Source organism: Nilaparvata lugens, chromosome 10 (assembly GCF_014356525.2).
Source record: "Nilaparvata lugens isolate BPH chromosome 10, ASM1435652v1, whole genome shotgun sequence".
In the NCBI taxonomy this organism is placed as follows: Eukaryota; Metazoa; Arthropoda; class Insecta; order Hemiptera; family Delphacidae; genus Nilaparvata; species Nilaparvata lugens.
Window position 1 is genome coordinate 29,530,915 of NC_052513.1, and position 21,786 is coordinate 29,552,700.

General features: G+C 35.2%; 1 protein-coding gene across 1 annotated transcript in view; it reads right to left on the reverse strand.

Annotated features, from left to right (window-relative positions):
• LOC111056497 overlaps positions 1-21,786 on the reverse strand; it is an 89,460-nt gene that overhangs the window by 7,456 nt on the left and 60,218 nt on the right. Inside the window, exons 13-18 of the mRNA XM_039435993.1 lie at positions 21,039-21,253; positions 11,028-11,257; positions 10,515-10,621; positions 9,919-10,058; positions 5,676-9,159; positions 4,196-4,367 (exon numbers count right to left, since the gene is read on the reverse strand). Coding sequence (XP_039291927.1) covers positions 4,196-4,367; positions 5,676-9,159; positions 9,919-10,058; positions 10,515-10,621; positions 11,028-11,257; positions 21,039-21,253 — 4,348 coding nt within the window. The remainder of the gene's footprint in view (positions 1-4,195; positions 4,368-5,675; positions 9,160-9,918; positions 10,059-10,514; positions 10,622-11,027; positions 11,258-21,038; positions 21,254-21,786) is intronic.

The window sequence follows — 21,786 nt, forward strand, 5'->3', positions numbered from 1 at the left end:
TTTGTAAGTTATATCTGAATAGTTACTGGACCTCAGCTCAATCAATGACCACAAAAATCATTAATGTTGACAATATGGTTCAATTGATCAAATCAATGGAAGGAATTGCGAATTAGAGTGGAATTTCTCTCTATAACATGCTGTTAAACGAATTAGGCCCTACTATATTATACAGCACACTATTATTTTCTCAAAATAATACGAATGCTATAGAGACTTTGCAAAGAGACTTGGGCCTGAAGATATGAAGAAACTCGGATGGAATTATAACACCTAAATCTGGCTGAATAAAAAATTATTCGAATTAAAATTGAATATCGGAAAACACAACATGTTGAGCCAAAATCCTTAAATTTCTCTATCATCACTATGGTATTCCTTGAGGCAGGACTACGGACTTTCCTTTGTGTGTGGAATCATCTTCAGATGTTATATCAGGTGAAAGACGAACGAGAAATTCACAATTTCTTGGGTCTAGGCTGAATGGGAAAGTGTAACTGATGATAACTCTAGAGAGTTATGTCTATACGTCTGAAGTTTTCCACGCCTCGGTGCGTAGGAGAGGTAAGGGAGGTTTTGGTGAGTTGGGAAGGTAGACAGTAGAGAGTAAGTTGTACTTGTACGGTACGTTTCATACGAAACAGCGGCGGCTTCCCTTTGAGAATATAATTCAAGTCATGCACTCGGGTTGGGCGGTCGGGGGTACCCCGCGAGACATAGAAGCATAGAACACAACTTGTGAGTAGGAGAAAGTAGTTTGAAGCTTTCGCTTACTGCCATGACAGCGAACGACAGTTGAAGTCTTCCTCCAAAACTCTGTAATTTTTACTTCAAAAGAATAGTTAGGACTCCTCTGCCTGGATTTTACTATTGCTATCCTGTTAAGAAAATATAATTTATCCTAATATCATAAATATCCTAATTTTTCATGGTGGTAGAATTATGGATGATTGGAGAAAATCACAATGATAGTATCATTCATATTTCCTTGGTTATAAGCCCGTCTCCAATTTTATAAGATACATGTGAGAACACGTTGAATTTTCCACCAAAAAATTGCCAGAGATTCTATCTTTGCTTCTCACTCAAGCTAACATTTTCTCAGCTCAACTTACTAAATTATTCACTTCATAACTATATTTAAGCATTGCATTCCCATGTTGTGGAACAGTTACTGTAGTTCTATTCATCTCTTATCACCTTCGCTCCATAGCTGAGGATATTCTTTATCGATACCATTTTCCAAGAATAAATGTTGAAACTCCACTGACACAGATTTATCACAAATTTCATTTTCCATATACATAGTTCATACCTTTGTAAAATTCATTGAATAAAGCTACCTTTTGAGTTGCTATTATAAACCTGTATCTCAGCCAGAATATATACGAGTACAAATGTATGAACATAAATGAAAACATCTTTTCATTATACTTGCATAATATTGCTGTTGATGAAGGTTTTGTACCCATCGAAAAAACTTTTTATTTTTTATTGATACACTAGCAATGACAAATTTAAATTACGCACATAATTATTGAAACTGTACATTTCATATACCTCACAAAAGACGAGTTGTCATTACATGCTTAAAGCTACATCTATACTCTATGCTTTTAGGATCTCCATGATTATGAATTTGTTATTGGACCCAGCAAAATTGTCAACAATTCTTCTTTGGAAGGCAAAAACTGCTATGAAAACGAGTTTTGCCAAATATTTCACGCTCGTGTACTCTTCCACTATGAGAGTTGGAAAGGATAATATTTTTTCCTCTCTAAAATCCAATAGGAAACAGTGGCCTATATGAAAAAAACTCAACAATATTGTTCAAACTTACTTTGAGTTCGAATAGAAATGACTGGAGACTTGATTGTTCCCAGTATACACATCAACTTCTCTTTGTCCCAATGGTTGGGCCTCAGTCGTAGGCTCAACAAATGCTGTCTCATGTGAAAAATTTTGCTGAGCGAGCACTTCATCAATTGTGACAAATCTACAAACAAGGCAATAATTAGTGGCAGAACACAAACAAACAGGGAACAAGATCACTGAACCGTGATGCTGGTTGTTGGCTTTGATAAATCTGCCCACAACTTCAAAGCCGGATGTCAAATTTGGAATGAAAATCGAGAGTGACATTTGAGTTTTTATGTGACGAATGTGACATATCTGAGACAATTTGATGAAGAGGTGATAAAGGATGAGGAATTAAATTCAATGCAGAATAAAAATGTCTTTATGAAAATTGAGAGTATTCATTGTAATTGGTACGAGAGTAATAATGCAGATAATGAAGATATAATGCAGATAATTAGAAAATATAATGTGCCAAATAATTATTATTGTGAGAATAGATTACAAATTGTGTACAGTATTCTAATCACGGAAATGGCGTCTCTGGAAGACATCATTTTAATTCGTTGTTTTTGGAAGACATATTAAGGCGGATTTACACTTAGTGATGTATAGGGGATATAAGTGCAGAGTAAGAACACAAAGTGGTTGTACAGACGAGTTTGAAGTAAGGAATGGGCTAAAACAGGGAAGTATTCTATCACCAGCCTTGTTCAATGTAGTTATGGAAGGAATGAATAGACAAGTGAGAGAGGAAGTAGGAGAAAGGGATAAGAAAATGATATTTGCGGATGATATGATAATTTGGGGAGAAACAGTTGAGGATGTACAGATGCAGTTGGATGCTTGGAGCAGGGTTATGGAGAAATATGGTCTGAAAATAAGCAGGGAAAAGAGTGAAGTAATGGTTTTTGGAAAGGATGACAATTTTGCCGGAGATATCAGATTGAATGGAGAACCCCTGAAAAATGTTGGAAGTTTCAGGTACTTGGGCAGTGAAATTGCAGATGATGGGAGAATAAAACACGAGATAACTAGAAGATTACAAAAGGGGGGGAATTTCTACCAAACAGTGAAACATTTGATTTGGGATGGAAAAGTACCAGAAAAGGCAAAGATTATGATTTACAAGATGTATTACGTACCCGTCATATTATACGGAGCCGAGACATGGACGATGACGGAAAGAGAGTGGAGTCGAAAACAGGCAGGAGAAATGAGGTTCCTCAGGGCAATAAAGGGGAAGACACGAAGAGACAGAGTTAGAAATGAGGATATAAGAAGAGAATTGAACATGGGGAGTATAAGGGAAAAGGTTGAAAGTATGAGACTACGCTGGTTTGGGCACATGAAGAGAATGAGAGAGGATCGGCTGCCAAGGAGAATGGAGGAGATGAGGATTGAAGGGAGGAGACCAAGAGGACGACCGCGACGACGATGGACAGACTCAGTGGCCAACGAAGTGGAGAAGAGAGGACACCGATGGCGGCAGGTGGAGGACGAGCGATGGTGGGAGGACCGAACAAGATGGAGAGGCATTGTAAACACCCAGACCCGGCCCTAGCTGGAACGGGACCCGGATATGTATGTATGTATGTATGTATGTATGTATGTATGTATGTATGTATGTATGTACACTCAGTGAACTTGTTCAGTACAGTGAGAATATTATTCCCATATGTTATAATTGGACTGTTCATACTGTGTCGTCCGGGTGAAAGTGGAAACAGTCTCATTAAAACTCATGGTGTATTATAATATTGTCCCTACAGTGAAACTGATATTTGGGGATTCATCTGAATACATTGGGAGCAACTCCGGACAAGTTATTGGAACGTCAAGCAGTTGCAATATTTCGGTCAGCCCATCAATACGACTGGTACTACTTTTGATCTATTAATTTATCAATCATCATGCTACAATTCTCCAACATAAGGGAGAAACAATGTTTTGGGCTATTCCCAGTGTTTTCTTCTTATCAAAATTGTTTGATTTGTATTTTCATGAATGTATAATAAGATGAATAAGTTCAGTATCAAGTGAGTGTCCTCAAGAGCATTGACCTCTTAAGATTCTTAACGATTCTGTAAAGCTAAAAACACATATTCCTTATTGGTAATATCTACCAGCATTGGTATTTTTATATGTTCACTCTACAATAGATAGATATAGTAGGAGATAATACATTTCATTCCTCACAACAAGCACCACTTCTCAAAATTAATGTATCTTATAGCCTCACTCTCCTGATAAAAGGAACAGGAAATAAAAAAATAAATAAGATGATTTACTATTGATGATATGAACAAATAATGATAAGAATAGACAGATAACTTACTCTTCGTTGTCGTGAGACTCGGAACAGCTAATAGGCGAATCTGATTTCAGGTTATTTGGCTGAAATTCGTGTCCGGGTTGGGATTTATGGCGATAGTTATCATTGGAGCAATGGTTTGCTGATATTGCTGGTCTGGTCGTATTGTCTGCGCCATTGACAACTTTACGAGCATCTAAAAAGAAGACATTCGACATTTTAGTGCCAGTCACGGGTTGGTGCAGTTATTTAGATGGATTTTCTACAGGAATGTTCACACACTAAATTTTGTGAACTTCTTGAAATTTTCAATATGGTTCCGAGAATAACAACATTGATGATATACAACTCGATGATACTGTTAGTTATTGTTGTAGGGTCTTTGCTCTCTACTAAGGAATTTTTCGTATAATAAATAATATTTATCATTGTAGTACCGTAATATTCGGTTCTGTGCTGGAGAGCACAAGGTCATTTCTATTTCACTATCCTACAAAAGAATAGTGGATCTCCTATCAATGAAGTAAGCACTTCAAACTTTGATTTCCGAGTTGAACAGAACTATAATCTCTCAACATCAGATATTGGATTTCATAGAATTATTTATTAAGTTGGAAAGCAAGCTACTTTTCCTATTAAAATGTTCGATTCTAGTTTTTAAGGATTTTTAAAGCTCAAAACTCACTGACTAAACATAACCAAGTAAATACTTTGACGGAAAAATTTATTTCGAATATTGTTTTTCAGTTATTATTCTGAGGGTTTGAAAGTGTTTTGTAGTCTCTTGAATAATAATGTAATTTGATTATAAATTTACTGTTTATCTTCAGTATGAGCAATCGTGTTTTTCTTTTGAAAAATTCTCCTACAAATTTGAAAGTCCCTAGGGTATAGTCTCTTCTACGGTCATCTACTCTTCACAATAACATGTTGACAAACAAATATATATATTTGATGAAACGAATTTCTCTCTAAATCTAGCCTGCTTTTCGAGTTGATCTCTTCATTAGCTCTTGGTTCATGGTCGATAATTGAATACGTTTTATCCTTCCAGTTGGTAGAATCTAATCAATTTCATAGAATGTGACGGATTGATTCTAATTTAAGAGTATTATGTCATAAAATAACCTCACTTGTATGGGCTACTTTTCTGAAAATTATCAAAAAACACAATATAAGAACATAAAGTACCCTTTTATTTAAAATATTCAAAACAACCAGTTTCGGCCTCTGGCCATTTCCAAGCTCAAACTAAAAATGATTGAACTTGAAAATGACCAAAAGGTTGTTTGAAATATTTTAAATAAAAGGGTACTTCATGTTTTTATATTGTGCTTTTCTTTTAATAAATATTATTATTGATACTCTATCACTAGAAGTAGAAATTGGGAATGAATATCGTGCACATTAACGAGGCATTAAAAGCACCAACAATGTGAACAGCAATGTAAGAAAATTAGCTTCAATGAGTGGCATGAAAAAATAATCAATGAATTGATCTTACCTTCACGAACGTTATTTGGGTTGTGCTCATATTGTTTTTCCTCTGTTGTGAAATAACCGTTCTCAAAATCATCCATTTTGATCATTTGGACCGTTTGGTCAAGCATGAGGCAACTCTCTTGAGATAAAGTCTGCCACGGTTTCATATCATCTTTCTCTACATTCCAATGATTTTTTGTATGATATTGATTATTGTAGTCGAACGGTCCCTGAGATTTGTCTGGTAAAATCTTAGGTGATACTCTACTCATTTGAGTCTCGTTGGTGTAACTGGAGAGAGAGTCTGAAGCATGGTACTGTATTTTGGGCCCAAAACGTTCATATCTGTCATAATTATTTTCTTCATTGAATTTCTTCATTCCATAATCTTTATTGTTTTGCACCTGTGCATTTCTAAAATTAGATTTTTCTATATTTTCGTTGTTATCAACGCGAGTATAAACTGCAGATTGTTTAGATAATCTCGAAAGATTTGAAGCGGTTCCATTATTTTGGAATGTTTTATTTTTATCAACTTGAAACTCTTTAGGATATCTTGGGAGATCTGTGTAATTCACACCTTCAGTGGCTGTGTTACTGTGCAAATACGTTGCAACCTCTATGTCCTGGGGGGTACTTGCTATCTCAGTAATTTTATTCGTCTGCCAATTATTTACATTTCTTCCTTCAGTCTTGGGGTAAGGATTTTGTTGGAATGAGCTGTGATCAACTCTTGGAAGATTCTGTTCATGAGATGGTTGACCACGTATAGCATCCATACTCAGTGAATAATAAGAATCATCATAATTTGCAACTTCCCCCATCACAACTTTTAACGATTGCGTGGCTTTGCTATAATATGTGGTTTGAACGGCTTGCTTTTCTGCCTTAGTCTGAGACTGTATGCAATTTGAAGTAGGTTGAGAACAGTTTTGAGGGAATGTATCAGTTTGTTCAGCTTCAACAACATGTTGTTGATATGAGGAAGGATCTATTTCGTCTTGATTTGAATTGGGAACTGGAGTGTCATTTTTCTTTGAGTTCAACCTAGGAGCATGGATTCTTTCATTTGTATCACTATCGTTGCCCAATATATTGTGTAAATCAACTGGTGAGTCTTCCACAGGTCTGAAACCAGATTGTTGAAACAATTGTGCTTCATTGTAGCTCAATATCTTCTGAGAACCAATGTCTGAATCCTGTAGAATTCTCAAACCTGATTTTTTTTTGGAAAAGTGTACATCATAGTTATCCATCATCTCTCTTAAATCAGTTGTTGAATCTTCCAAGCTTTTGACTCTTCCAACAGATTGTTGAGAGAGCCTGTCCTCATTTTCTACTCCAATGGTATCTCCACATTCTTTATCCTGCAAGTTTTCAGGAGAAATATCCAATTTCTCATCAGAATAGTTATTTGTTTCAGGCAGCAAGCTCTTGCTTGACTCAAGCATTGTATTCAATCTCTTCGAGAAAATGGGATAAAACTTTGTATTTCTCAACCCAAAATTTTCGACGATTTGTGTAGTAGCTTGAACATCTTCTGGGTCTATTGAGATTTCCGGAACAAATCGCGGAGCTGATTGAGTTGTGCTTGTCATGATTTTTTCGTGAACAGATTCTGAATTTTCTACATTCTTTTCTTCAGGTGTTGCTACTGGATATGTATCCTCACAACCCTTTTCAATTTTGTCAGGTAGGCCTGATGATAGCATTTTCATACCTGATATATTTTTGTTATCAGAAGCGACACTGGATGCAGTCTTCTCATCAGAAGATTCTTCAGAACAACTTATATCAATCACTTTAACTTTGCTTGTGCCATTGGTATCAATTATTGAAGAATCACTCTCCAGAGCTTTTTGTTTTTGTGTTTTTGATACTGTAAACTCACCAAAATCTCTTGATTTCTCATCATTAACTCGAGCTCTAGACATCCTGGTGAGGGCAATTGGTTCTTCCATATTTATTTCATTTGGGAAATCTTCTGGTACCCTGAAACCGCCATTATCTTGTGACTGCCTTCTATCTACTTGGGGTCTTGAAATCCTGCTGATAACTACTGGGCAATCTGCCAGCACTATCTCATTTGATAGAGGTCTTGGAACGTTTGATCGGGGAGGTCTTGAAATTCTAGCTGGAGAATCATTTGTTAGCATTTCAGTTTCAGACTTGCTAGTGAATCTGTAGCTTTGCATGTCGTGAGTATCAGCTCTGTTAGTAGAGCTATAGTGTTCTTGATAGGGAGGTCTCTTGTAATTGCTGATCATAAAATCATCTGAAACTCCATTTGACTTGTAATTTGATGAGAACATTTCATGCTCTTCAGACTTGGAACGTCTATCTGAGGAACAATTATCATCTATCGAATTGGACAATTTATAATTTGAATTGGTAGGCGTACTGTAATAATTGTTCAACACAGAGTCATCTGATGCTTCATAAGACTTGTCATCGGATTCTACAATGTCAGATTCTTGAGGCTTGCGGGTACTCACTGACCTATTATACTCCTCAAAGTCATTTCTTGATAATCTTGATGATCGAGAATCACTGGCGAGAGAAGTACCTTTATGATTGTCATTTCTGGAAGGAATCCTAAAAGTTTCTCTACCATTCTTTCGCATCCTAATGGTTTCTTCACTCCTTTCGTGAATCCTCAAGATTCCTCCACCTCTCCCACCATGAACAGGTTCTGATATTGTTGACTTTGGTGTTCCATCATTGAACAAGGATCTTGCAGACTTGAAATTTCTGAAGCTTCTATCCAAGTAGTCAGTAATCTTTGTTGTACCACAGGTAGACTGAGCTTTCCGAGCGGGATGTAAGTTGGCAGCCTTCCTTCCCAAAGGATTCAAACTTTTCTGAGCCTTTATTCTGTTGCTTACTTCATCACAAATTCCCTGTACAAGTTTTTCTTCATAGGTAGGTTCTAACTGGTCATCACTTCTTGCTGGTTCGTTTTTAGGCTGGGAAAATCTGGGAATACGTTTAGTCCACTTAAATAAGGAGTTGGGTCCCTTGTATTTGCTACAAATTTGTTCCACCACATCCATTTCCGGTTTTGATTGACGGGTATTGTTGTCATCTCTACTAGTTACCGAAGAATTTGAGTTAAATATGTGATTTTCTTTTGACTCCTCTCTATGAATGTCAGTCATGAAACGGTTACTGTTCCCGCGGACTTGTACCGAACTATACCCGCTATCAATGTCACTTGGGGTATCCAAGCCACGGTGTGAACGACCAGACGATAGTTTCACTGAGTTTTCACTTCGAGTTTGTTTCTGCTCATTTCCTCCTGCCCCACTTCCTTCCTCCACACTGAGTTCGCTCTTCTCATGGGACGAATTGTCGCTAAAAGGCGACGTTCTCATTTCCTGAGCGCTCTCAGTTTCTGTAGACAGCTCTGTGATACTTTTTTTGCTTTTTGCTCGGCAAACGAATTTGTCCATGTTGAACGAGAGATTCGATTGTCGCTTAGCCTCGTTCTTATCGACTTTGCATATCTGTAACAAACAGGTTATAACGACATTAAAAATATATTGGTAGGAATAGAGCGACCAAATGGTTATCAAGGTTTGCATGGAATCAGAAAATCAATTTCGAATAAAATTCACACAAGTCAATTGAATCATGATTTTGATTATGTCCATATAAAAATGTCTCTAATGTAAACAAATTTGGTAAACATAATAAAAAACATCAGTTATGAATTGGAGAACATCAAGAGATTAATAATTGATTTTGTGATTGTATAATTTTTCAAATTTATAGATTTGAAAAATAAAATGGCCAGGGGTTTGTGAATTGAGTCATATTTTTCAGAACTGTAGTGATACTGGGAAAATACATAATTAAGAGTTGACGATTATTGTTCAAATAAAAGTTATATTTTCTAATCAACTAGTGTATGAACTATAAAACCTTGTAAAGTGGATTTAGCACATTCTAAGTTGTTACAATAATACTGAATGTTGAAAGTAGAATGTTGGACGCGTTTCTCTTTCTAGAAGATAAAATAGAATGAACGTAAATAACATCCTGAGTCTAGCCTCCCAGTATACTGTGAAACTACTGTGTACACTACTTGAGCATGTTATTGGTACTTTTGTAGACCTTTTACAGCCTATCAATATTTATCCAGTTCCCAATAACAATCTTCATTGTCTGAAATATTTTCAGACGTTTTCCAAATGTGTTGTCGTAACAATAATGCAAAACAAACCCAGATACCAATATTGATTTGGATCGATTTCCAAGCTTACCTTGGGGCTTTTCTCTCTGGGAATGTTTCGCTTCATCTTCATGTACTTGTCAATACACGTCTGCACGTTTTGCTGTCTCTGTCTAGTGGGACTGGGAGGGGAGTTGGACAGTCTCAACTTTGTTACTACATCCAAGCCAACTGGAAAAGATAAGATGGCATGCTATTATTAGAAGATGGGTTTTACACTAGAGTAGATTGTAGATGCAACAAGCTTCAGTGATGTGAAACCAATAGAATTTAGTATGATAAACTTGATAGAATAATATTATTGTTCTCCACTGTTCTGTTACTGTTCTTCCATCGAATTGAAGCCTCGTCTTGAAATTTTGAAGGAAGTGAAATACACATTCAACTAATAGTTGATTATTTTTTACTTTGAAGTCAGAATAAACACTACAATTATTATCAATGCATGTCAACTGAAAATTGTTTAAATTGAACGTGATAATTTGATATTCATGTTTTACATAAAAGAAATCATTAATCAAGGAATGCGTACTTGGAGATGAATGCAATTTGAACACAAAGGGAATGTGGAATAGAAAAAATGCAAATTTATGTATGATATGAGGGTGTATGTTTTTGAGAACTTACCAATTGAGGTGCTAATCAAATGTGCTTCAACTTCATTGAAGTCAACCGCACTGGCAAGAGAAAGTTTTACCGAATACTCTCCACCTCTTAGAATCAAGGCTTGGTCTCTGAAATTCAAAAAATAGTTTGAATAAGTAAATCTGAATAATAAATCAGAAATAATTTAAAATTATCTCAATAATGAAAATAATTAATTTTAATATTAATTTATAAAATATTTTTAGAATGTTTAATTCACTATTGTTTTGAAATTCAAGCACTCAAGGTACCATCTAATCGAACAAAAAATTTAATTAATATTCATTTCTCACATTATGAATAATTATTATTCAAATCTGGTGGTCGATACTGGTCGCTGCATGTAATACGATATGAGCCTAATAAAGCAAAACTGTATAATAATCTCAACCTTAAACTCATCCTTAACCTTGACCTTAACCTTAACCTTAACCTTATACGTGAACTGAGAACTGATAAGAATAGAATAATAGAGCTGTGGTTTGATTTACATACCTGATATTCTCCTTGTGCAGCAATATATTGAAGGATCCCCCCACCCCGACCACTAGTGCACTCTTGTGGTCAAGGTCGCCAAACTCCTCGACGGTGTCCCGGTTCGTGATGGACAGCTTCACCTCGACTGAGCTCTCCTCTCTGAGTTCGACAATCCGCAGGTCATACATCGGCAGACTCATCACGTCTTTCTGCAGGTTGTTGCCGAATGGTGGGTTTCTGTTCAGAATCTGCGAGCACAAAGTTGGTTGAGCGGAATTGCTCCATCTGATATGGAATATTTTGGGTGGGATTTAGAAGTGTTTCCACAGGTTTTGTAGATTATTTTTTCCATGATGATAGGTCTATAGTAACGTAGTAGTGGGTTTCTGTTGAGGATCTACTAGCAGAATGATGATGTGTTTCAGAAATCGTTCTAGTTTTTATGAGAAATGTTACATCGAATTTGAAGTATTTCCAGGGATGTTGCAGATTTGTTCCATAATGATATTACGTTGTCTTTCTATGATTAGGCCAGTCAATTTCGTTATGGTGCAGCATAAACGTTCTATTAAGCAGCTATTTCTCTCCAGTGTCCAGCGTACGTTTATTGGAAAGAGCTGACAGACGCTACCGTGAACCGGATAAGTGAAGGTTTGTTCTAGTTTGAAAAAGTAGAGCCCGGTTGCACATGATTAAATTTACGAGAACCAATCAGAGAAGGTTTTTTTGAAAAGAAGGCTTCTCTGATTGGTTCTCTTGGAATTAATCACCGTTTTGTACAACCGGCACTAAGTGCCTTCAAGATCAGGATGACGTGATTATTCGTCAGCTCTCATAAAAAGCAAGAAAAAGAATAACGTGATTTACAATATCTAAGTCAATTCAAACTGCTTCCAATTGAATAACTAAGATATTTTGTTTTTAAATTGGAATATTCGTCGAAACCATCCTTACACCAGTGAGGTTAACTCAACAAGGTGTAGCCTACTTGTGATTGAATACTTAATTTCTTCATTATTCAATTGCTCTGGCACCTAGGCCTGCACAGTTTGAACAGAAGAAGCTGACTCACACTTTCCGGCTCGCCTTATCAGCTAGCCTGTTCAGGTGAACCTCTTCAATGAGTTCTAAGGGGAATGGTTGGCCTCTAGTTACACACACATCGATTTTTGGACTGTCATTAATAATTATTCTATAAGATTGAACATGACGTTACAACATGTTCATGCCGACATATGATTATGTGTTCGGCAAGGTCCATCCAGTCTGGTAGAATTTATAAGGATGGCAAGAAATCGTAAGTCCAAAAATCGATGTTTGTGAGTGACTGGCTTTAGAAATAATTCTGTACAATATTCATTGGCAATGATTACATGAAGGTAGTAACAAAAAAGGGGACTTTATTTATTTTGACACATAAAAATTTCAAGGAACAATATCAATAAATTAACGTTTTTCTCACTCTGCTCAATTAGATTCTTCTTTCTCAACAGTATCAAGTCCTTCTTTCTCCCTCTTGTATCCTATTTGAAGATGATGATACTTTACTGTATTTACGCATTATATTCTCTCAGTTTCTGGAATCTGTGTTCTCTAAATCTTGTGAATTATTTTTTTATGTGTATTATGTAACTGGAGAAGAAACAAGTAAAAATTACACATCCAGTAGAAGAGTCAAGAAATTGTTTACATTCGGTGACAAACATTATTATCGGCATTTAGATGGAACGCAATTCATTAGGATTGCGGTAATTCAACGATATTACGGTGACCCAAATAACGACACATAATTTTCTACCTAATGAGTTCCGACAAAAAACACTCTCTGAGATTGCGCCTGCGGTTGTGATAGCCTGCAACCCGCACCACACATGTGTAAACAAACACATGTTATCCAATTTCTCATTTTGTTACCGAGTTCAAAGGCGGTAACTGGAAATATTCGTGTACATAATCGAATTGAACAGATTAACCGGAATTGCAGTTCAGATTAGCGGGGATTACCTCGTCGTTTCCAGTTGATAAATCCGGTTTAGTGAGCTGATAAATTCGATTTAGATCTTTTGTGTTTTCCAATCAGATAGATTTCCGAGTGATTTCGTTTTATGTTCTGTGTAACGTCATGATCGCAATTGATTTTGTGCTCCTGTTCCAGTGTGCGACAAAATAATATCACAAAAAGATTGTTTGCTCCTGTTCCAGTGTACGACAAATAATAGAGGAATGTTTGTTTTCAGGTTCATGGGTCAATGGCTTTCATTGTAGAAAAGAAGAGATTAGTTGAAGATGAAAGGTTAGTGTTGGACGTTTCTACTTTTTAACACTCACAATGTTATAAGATTATAACAAGTCTTGTTCAAAATGTTTGATGTATTACGTTATCTATAAATTACTCCATCTGAACTGCATAAGTGATACACCCTTTCGATTGTTAATAAAATCAAATCAAAATCGTTATTTGTCCCAAAAACAAAATTTTTGACCCAATGACAAAAATGGTTATAAAAGGAAAAAGTCAGATACAATTTTTTTAAATAAAAAATGGAAAAGTATATTTAATAGGATTATACATAAATATATTAAAAACGAAAAGTCCCTCCAAGGATCGAAAGAACCTGAATGCAGAGGCCGAGTATTCAGTGATTAACAGTACAAGTAAATAATAATGGGATAAAATACATCTTGGTTTTGTTATCTAATATTTATTGAGAATGTGGGGAAAAGAAAAAGAGAGTGAGAGGGGAAGAGAAGTAGCAGAGTGAAGGCATAAGGGAAAGTAAAGAATAGTTGAAAAATACACAAAAAAACATAAGAAGTCTTTATACTAAGCTGAAATGCTGTTGAGAACCGATTAACTACATTGATTTACTGTATAATACGCTTAGAGCTTGGAGGAGGACATGGAGGTCACATCATTTAATCAAAAACTTCAAAAGCTGACTGTATTTCAAGTTTTAATTGCAATTTCTGAGGAATACAAACTGGTATGAGATCATATTGATATTTATTCATATATAAAACTAGTTATATAAGTGTATTGGCTTTCATAGCTTCAAATGTGTAATTTTCATGAATTTTCAATATGAAAATGTCAAATTAATAGATGCCGAACCAATAATATATATATTTTTTTTTTACAATTATGACATTGAAGGAAAAACTAGGCTGAGCCTGTACTATTTCTCTCCAAAAATTTTGATAAAATGTTAATGTTGTCCAAAAGATAAGGTTATGTAATCACACACTGCTTCGTCACTTGATTTTCGGTCCAGGAATGATGATTTAAAATTTTGAATTTTGAAGGTTGATTTTATACTCTAAATGAATCACAGAATGTATCACAATAAATTAAAAACTTAAAAAATTTAAATACAAAATCAAAAACCTACTCACTATTTGTTATTCACAGCTGAAAACAATATAATAATTTACAATTCATGAAATGTACCACAGGAGGCATACATGTGATTTGTTCCTAGTAGTACTACAAATTAGGTCCAAATACCTTCTAAAACAATGTGAGACCTCTACACAACACCGTAGCCTACATGATGAGACAGATTGCCTCACTCCTCCTGATGCCACTTTCAACCCAAAGCAATCATCATGTTTGTGATTCAGATAAACGTGCAATCTCAAACCTCAATCCTACCCTGAACATGGACCACTATGCAAAAGCTATCACAGATTCAGGCACATCAATTGCCTCATGGTATCTCTATATACCTCCTTATCATTCTAGCCTTCTAGTATATCTTTACATGCGTCCTAGTATATCTATCTATACATGTCTCCTTTCATACTACTCTCTTGCTATCAATAATATAATTCCCTCGTTTTTTAGTCATCTCTTGATATCTTGTATCTATATAACACAACGATGACATTTTAGTCAATCTTATCATCCAAGAAATTAAAAGTATCACCCTCATCCCAGTATATATGTATTGTCCTTGTCATTCTAGTATTCTATCTCTATATATTTTCATTACTTTGATCAGCTATACATAATATTAAAGAGTTTCTAATCCATCTTATCATCCACAAAGTATAAAGTACCACCCTCATCCAAGTGTCTATGTATGACCTCCAAGTCATTCCACTCTCCAGATATTTATATAATTATATCTACTCGTTACCTTTCTCTTAAGTATCTATATTACACAACAGAGTACCTTCCAATCCTTCCTCCTATTCAGCGAGTACATAGAACTGTCCATACTGTACTTAGTACCACCCTCCTCCTGGTATCACCCACTCCATCTCACTTTGTACCTCTTGTAATCATAATATCTCCGTGGTATTTCCTATTAGCCTGGTAGTCTCCTGTTAATTCTCGTTGATTGAAAGCATGAAGCAGTTGACCGTCGTCAGATAATGACCAATTAATTATTTCGGCCCGCTAAAAGGGACGCGGCAAAGATGAAACAGAGGTGTTAATGGAATGGACTGGGCTGGACTCTTGAAGTTACATCTGACTGATTTGTGCAACGAGTCGACTCTAGAAATGCCTGGACTCTACAGAGTGTAGTAGTGAATCGTGTGAGACTACTTACTCATTTCCAAATATATTCAACTCTTATTTGGAAAAATGTATTAATTAAGTTAATTACTATACTAACTACCAGTTACTGTTAATCCATTGTATTACAAGTGGAACAGGAATTATCTTATTCAATTTGAGAGAGTATTGATAGTTATTGGAAATAATCAGTCATATTCATATTTAAGAAGACATCAGAGGAAGATGTAAAGAGTCAACTGCATTCGAAAAGCTGTAATTGAGAATATAAACTTACTTTGCATATGTTATTTCTAATCTCTATTACATGTAATGGCTTCTAAAGTCACATGGAAAATTGACACTTTCAAATTGAATTGATCGTTTCCTCTAATTTCTTGGCTCTATAGTTCTTCGAAATAGTTCATGAAACTCTTTTCTACAGTGTCTCATGTAAGACTATGCTCCGAAATGGTATGAAGTAATTGTTCTGACTGAACTCAAGGGTCGACTTGCAAGAGTTTAGTTCAAGTTGCTAATGAAATGACTGGAGTCTGGACTCTAAGAAGACAAGATTGACTCAAGCATGACTAGTCCGCACGCTTGTTTATGAACAGGGAGAATACTATGAGATATTCCTTAAACAAGGAAGTAAGATGTTTTATCCCCCTTGGTGATGAAGCCTGTGATCCCTTGGCTTCATGCTTGATTAGGAATTGAGGTAGACTGTACCAGTGAGCGAATATTTCAAAGTCTGGTTCATTATTAATGAGGGTTACTCGAGTTCACGTCCCTCCTACGGAAATCTATTGCAAGAGGTCAGTACTAGTTGGATTTCTGATCATATTTTCCGAATATTGATTGAATACATTAAGTTGTTATTCTATGCTACTACAGTATTCATTCAGGGATATGTTAATTATTTATAGACCCTTGGGTAAATTTGAGGAGAGAGTGGGTTTCCAAAGCGAGCGATGTACAACAAACTTCAAATTGCTTTGATTCTTGACTTTGTCTTTGATTTTCCTAATCAGAATCTTATTCATGATAAAAATCCAAAGAAATTCATAAACAGTTAGTAGCTGAGTCATCACACTAGAAATAGAACACATTGAGTCTTATTGTTATGACCATTTCAATGCACAAAATTTTTCCTATTCTATATTCTATAAGATTGTGCAATTCACTCCCTGAAAAACCTAATTTTTTGCACCACGGGCAAAAATGTTTTTCCGGCTCTCAATCTTTTCTAGTCCTCGGCCAACGGCCTCGGACTTGAAAACCGATTTCGAGCCGGAAAAATCTCATTTTCTGCTCTAGGTGCGAGATCTACTATTTCGTTTATTTCTCTCTTTTTTTAGAAAACATGTTTACTTCAGAAAGTCCCAAATAGTAGATGATGTTAGTGTACAATAGTACATAGTATATTAACAAATATTGTAGCAAACATAGTATATGATTCCAAATCGTATTCATAGTATATCTTTTTGTAATCTATTTTGTATATCTCGTGTGCATGTGTGCGTGCGGGCGTTAGATTGTAGAGTGTAGGGGTGTAGAGATTGTAGTTCAATTCAATTCATTCAAAAACTTTATACATTACATAGATAGTATGTAAAAACAGAGTAAAGGCGATACATTGGATTGTAACATTAATATGAAAAACATGTAAAAAGTGAATGAATAACTCAACTGCATGCTTGGACGATTAGTCCGTGTGCATGGAGGAGTCTTCTGACAATCGATAAGAAAAAGAATAACTATACTAATAATATTGGTGTTTGTTCACTGTGAATACATTTACAGGATAAAAAGTAAAATTTATTGTAAAAAAATATGATTTCAAGTACTTGAAATAATATTAATCATTAAAGAAGTTGTTGAAATGAGGTGAATATTCCAAACATTGTAGTATAAATAGTTTGGAATCATTCACAAGTCATCAGCTGAATACATAACAATAACTAAAAATTTAAGTATCCTTTTTTTATTTTTTTTTAATTTGTATTCAAGAGTAGCTCACGAAAAAAGATAACAAAAACCATTATATCCGAAGAGTAGAGAAGTATACAATCTGAAACGTAATGTCATTTCATCTTAATCTTTTGTAAATAGAATGTAAATATATGTATAAATGAGGATGAGATTAATGTCAAAGTCAGTATTTTGTGAGACATATTTTTTATATTATGTTTGGTAATAAAAAGGTATGAATATTGTCATAACTTTTGTTTAATCAACTGTGATCTTCAAAGAAGGATTATTCAAATTAATATTTTCGAAATCACCGCCACTCCCACCCAACCAAATAGCCACATGTAGACTCCTCCTAACCACATGGGATCTGATCAGCATTTCCAATTATAGCGAAATTCTTCCTTATCCAATTCTTCTTTTTCTTCTTCTCCTTCTTCTTCTTTCTTCTTCTTCTTCTTCTTCTTCTTCTTCTTTCTTCTTCTTCTTCTTCTTCTTCTTCTTCTTCTTCTTCTTCTTCTCCTTCTTCTCCTCTCCATAGTCTAGACATGAACCCTTCGACCGATTTTTGTGTTTAAACCACATGTAGGTCATTTTTTTCTAGGTCCAAATTCAATTTCCCTGCAAATCCCTTGAACCTTGAGTAGGCTCATACCTCATTAAATTAACCTAGTCCAAGAAATTTCTCCAACAACTATATTTTACATTATTCATAATTATGAGTATTTTGAAATGGAAAAAGTACAAACCATTTCTTCCTCCTAATTCTCCTTAACAACCACCTCCTCTTCGAATCTCACTACTTGGCCTTTCCATTGCTTTCAGTTGCTTGTGTAACCTGGTGATATGATACAGTATCACATGGTTCGTATCAATATCCGTTGTCAGTCCCATCTAGCGTGTCAATAATGAACTACATTAAGCTTTTCTCTACTCGATTTTCCGTCGATATGATTTTCATCAAGGGGTTTCATTGATATCTTTAAGTTGTTTATCAGTTTTCACTACTTAAAAACATTCTTTGATGTTCTATGATTATTCTCAATGAGTTTTAATGCAATGTGCATTTGATTTGTTACTCATAAATGACGTTTAGTCTGCTGCCTCTCGCTAGAGTTTTGTGCGATCGTTTCAACTCTGCTTATTCATTGGCTCAATTCTATTAACATTAATCGTTAAAACAATGATAAATACTCTTTTTTGGAGAATCACTTTGAAATAGATTCTTACTGGATCTTTCATAGTGATTCATCTGATCTTTTTAATTCAAACACCTCGAGAGCACGCCCATGCATGGCCATGCACCAGTATTACAAGAATGTATGTAATGTAATGTAACATAATTATTAGAATGTCCCATGAAGGTGTTACAGCCAAACACCTAGATTTGCAACAAAAAATGTTCAGTGGAATATTTTCTTATATTATAGACCTCAGCTCACGAGATACTCTTATATCAACTTTTCGATATTTTTAATTCATTTTAATCCTCTAGTGCACACCAACGCTCTGTATTAAAAGAATTTAAGATAATTGTATAGTGTCCCAAGAAAGGTGTAACAGCTGTAGACCTAGAATCGCCATGAGATTTGCAACAAACACAATTTTAGTGAAATATTCTTAAATTATCGATCTCAGTTTCCTAGATACTCACTCCCTGAAAAGCCTAGAAATCAAAAATGTTTTATTGTCGCCCATTGACATGTGTGATACTCACAATATCGAGTATCACTCTGACAATGGGACTTTCGAGTGACTGTATCAGTATTTGTGTCCGGCACAGACAAAATATTATTCCTATGAGTTGTAATGAAACTGGCCTGGGCCTGGCCGACCGAGTTATCAATAGTCCTATCTATTAAGCCAGTTACAAACATCGATTTTTGGACGATCGATTTTTTGCTGTCCTTATGAATGGTATCCCATACTATTGAACTAGCAATTTCTGTTGATATGTTTGGATGTATATATATGTGTATGTGTCTAGATCTCGAAAACGGCTCCAATGATTCTCACGAAATTTGGAACAAATTAGGTTTATGATATGAGAATTCGATTGCACTAGGTCTCAACCCTGGGATGGCTCGCTGAAGAACATTGAAAGGATAAATACGTCCTTGGAAAAACAGCTGGAAATTTTGTCGTCTGTCGATACCGTAATGGAAGTGAGTGAACGAGTGCATGTGTGGAATCATTCTGCTGATCTCACGAGAAGAAAAATTCAGCAAGAAAAACATATCTTCGCCACACTGCACAGAAAGCAGCTGTTTTCCAGTCCCTACGTAGATCTGAAAGACATTGTTTGCAGACGACTCTCGTCTGACGTCAGAACAGGTTTCTTTCCGGCCTAGGCCGGAAAGAGTACCCTTTCCAGCCGCTAACATGGAACTAAGAAAGGTGATCAAAAAACTTTTTATTATTTGTGCTCATTATTCAATAATTAAAACATTTATAATAATATCATCTTATTGTCATTTGAAAGAATAAAAAAGTATAAACTCAACCTCCCACATAATAGAACATCATCTTTTAGGTTATTTAGACAAATCAGAATAATAAATAAAAATACTTGGACAATTTCATGATATTCAGATTACCTCAGATTTGCTAGAGCTATCACCTTCGACTTCTGCTTTCGGAAGTGCTTAGTAAACAACTATTCTCATATATATATATATATATATATATATTATATATATATATATATATATATATATATATATTGTTTATTTTTGTGTGAGGCAAAAAATAACGTTCGCACCACGGGCAAAAATGTTTTTCTGGCTCTCAATCTTTTCTAGACTTGAAAACCGATTTCATGCCGGTAAAATCTCATTTTCTGCTCTAGGTGCAAAAAAAACTATTTCGTTTATTTCTCTGTTTTTTAGAAAACATGTTTACTTCAGAAAGTCCCAAATCATAGTATATGATTCTGATGCTGTTAGTGTAGAATAGTACATAGTATATTAACAAATATTGTAGCAAACATAGTATATGATTCCAAATCGTATTCATAGTATATCTATTTGTAATTGGTGATGTGTTTGTTTTTTGAAGTGTGAATAAATTGTTATCTTGATGAGTGATAGTAGCTTAACCTAGATTTTGATTTGGACTGTAGTATACATTTGAAAAGGGACAATTTTGGGCATGAGCCTGTTGTGCCACCTCATATAACTGTAAAAATAATTGTACAACTGAGAAAATGAATAAATAAATAGGGTATAAACTTTAAATTCAATCTTCCGTTACAAATGTTCTATGCTTTCACACTCCCGAGCTGAGCTCGGTCCCCCGATATTCAGATTAAACGGAACTTGACCAACATAATCTGTTTGACATCATCTGTTTAATGTGATAGAGTTTATAAGAACTTTTAAAATACGTACTTTCAAAAATCGATGTGTTTGTAACTAGCCTATACAGTCAACGTGAATAATATTTTATTTGTATCGGATTCGTACATTGATATGTAGGAATCCAGCTTTCAACGTTTCTATGTGAGTGTGAGAATTCTACTCTACGTTGGATCAATATTGTAATGAAGTACTTACCGATTCCAAATCGCGAGGATTGGCATCCAGCAAGGAGCGAAACGTAGTTTTACCAGCCATGACAAGCAGGGTGGACAGGGCAGGCCCGATGCCAGGCAGTTGCCGCGAAACAAACGTCGAATTCTCCCACATGCTGCAGTGCAATGATTTGGAGAGATAGAGAGCGCTCAGCAGACTACGGAAGTATCCTCTGTTCCACACTAGCATCACTAGGCCTGAAACAATGGAAGAGCTCATTTAGCATCATCATTTTAAAATATTATGAATAGAGAAATGTTTGTTAATAAAAGAGACGGGTAATCCCAATCTTTTAACCTGAACTATGCGATCTAGTGAGAATATTTCTGAGAAATTATGCAGATATTTTCTTATTTTCCTGGAATCCCCCATTTTGTATGATAATACTAAATAAAATACTTCAAGAATGGATCAGTATATTCAATTTGGAATGGTTTGATTCGATTGGAATCAATTAATTCATTGAAACCAGAAGATATTTCTGATATTTTACAAAGTTATAATACTGATTCTTCCACTATTTATTGGACACCGGAGTCATATTCCCTACAATATTCAGTGATTGGATAGACCAGTTCATCATTCAATCAAAGTTTGACTCATCTATATTATATCTTTGTAACAACACTGCAATTACTACAAACTACTAATTGGTTCCATTCTATCAATCTGTGGATTTCTCATTGAGTCTACCAATTTCAAGTTTGTTCACAAGTCCTATCTTGTAAAC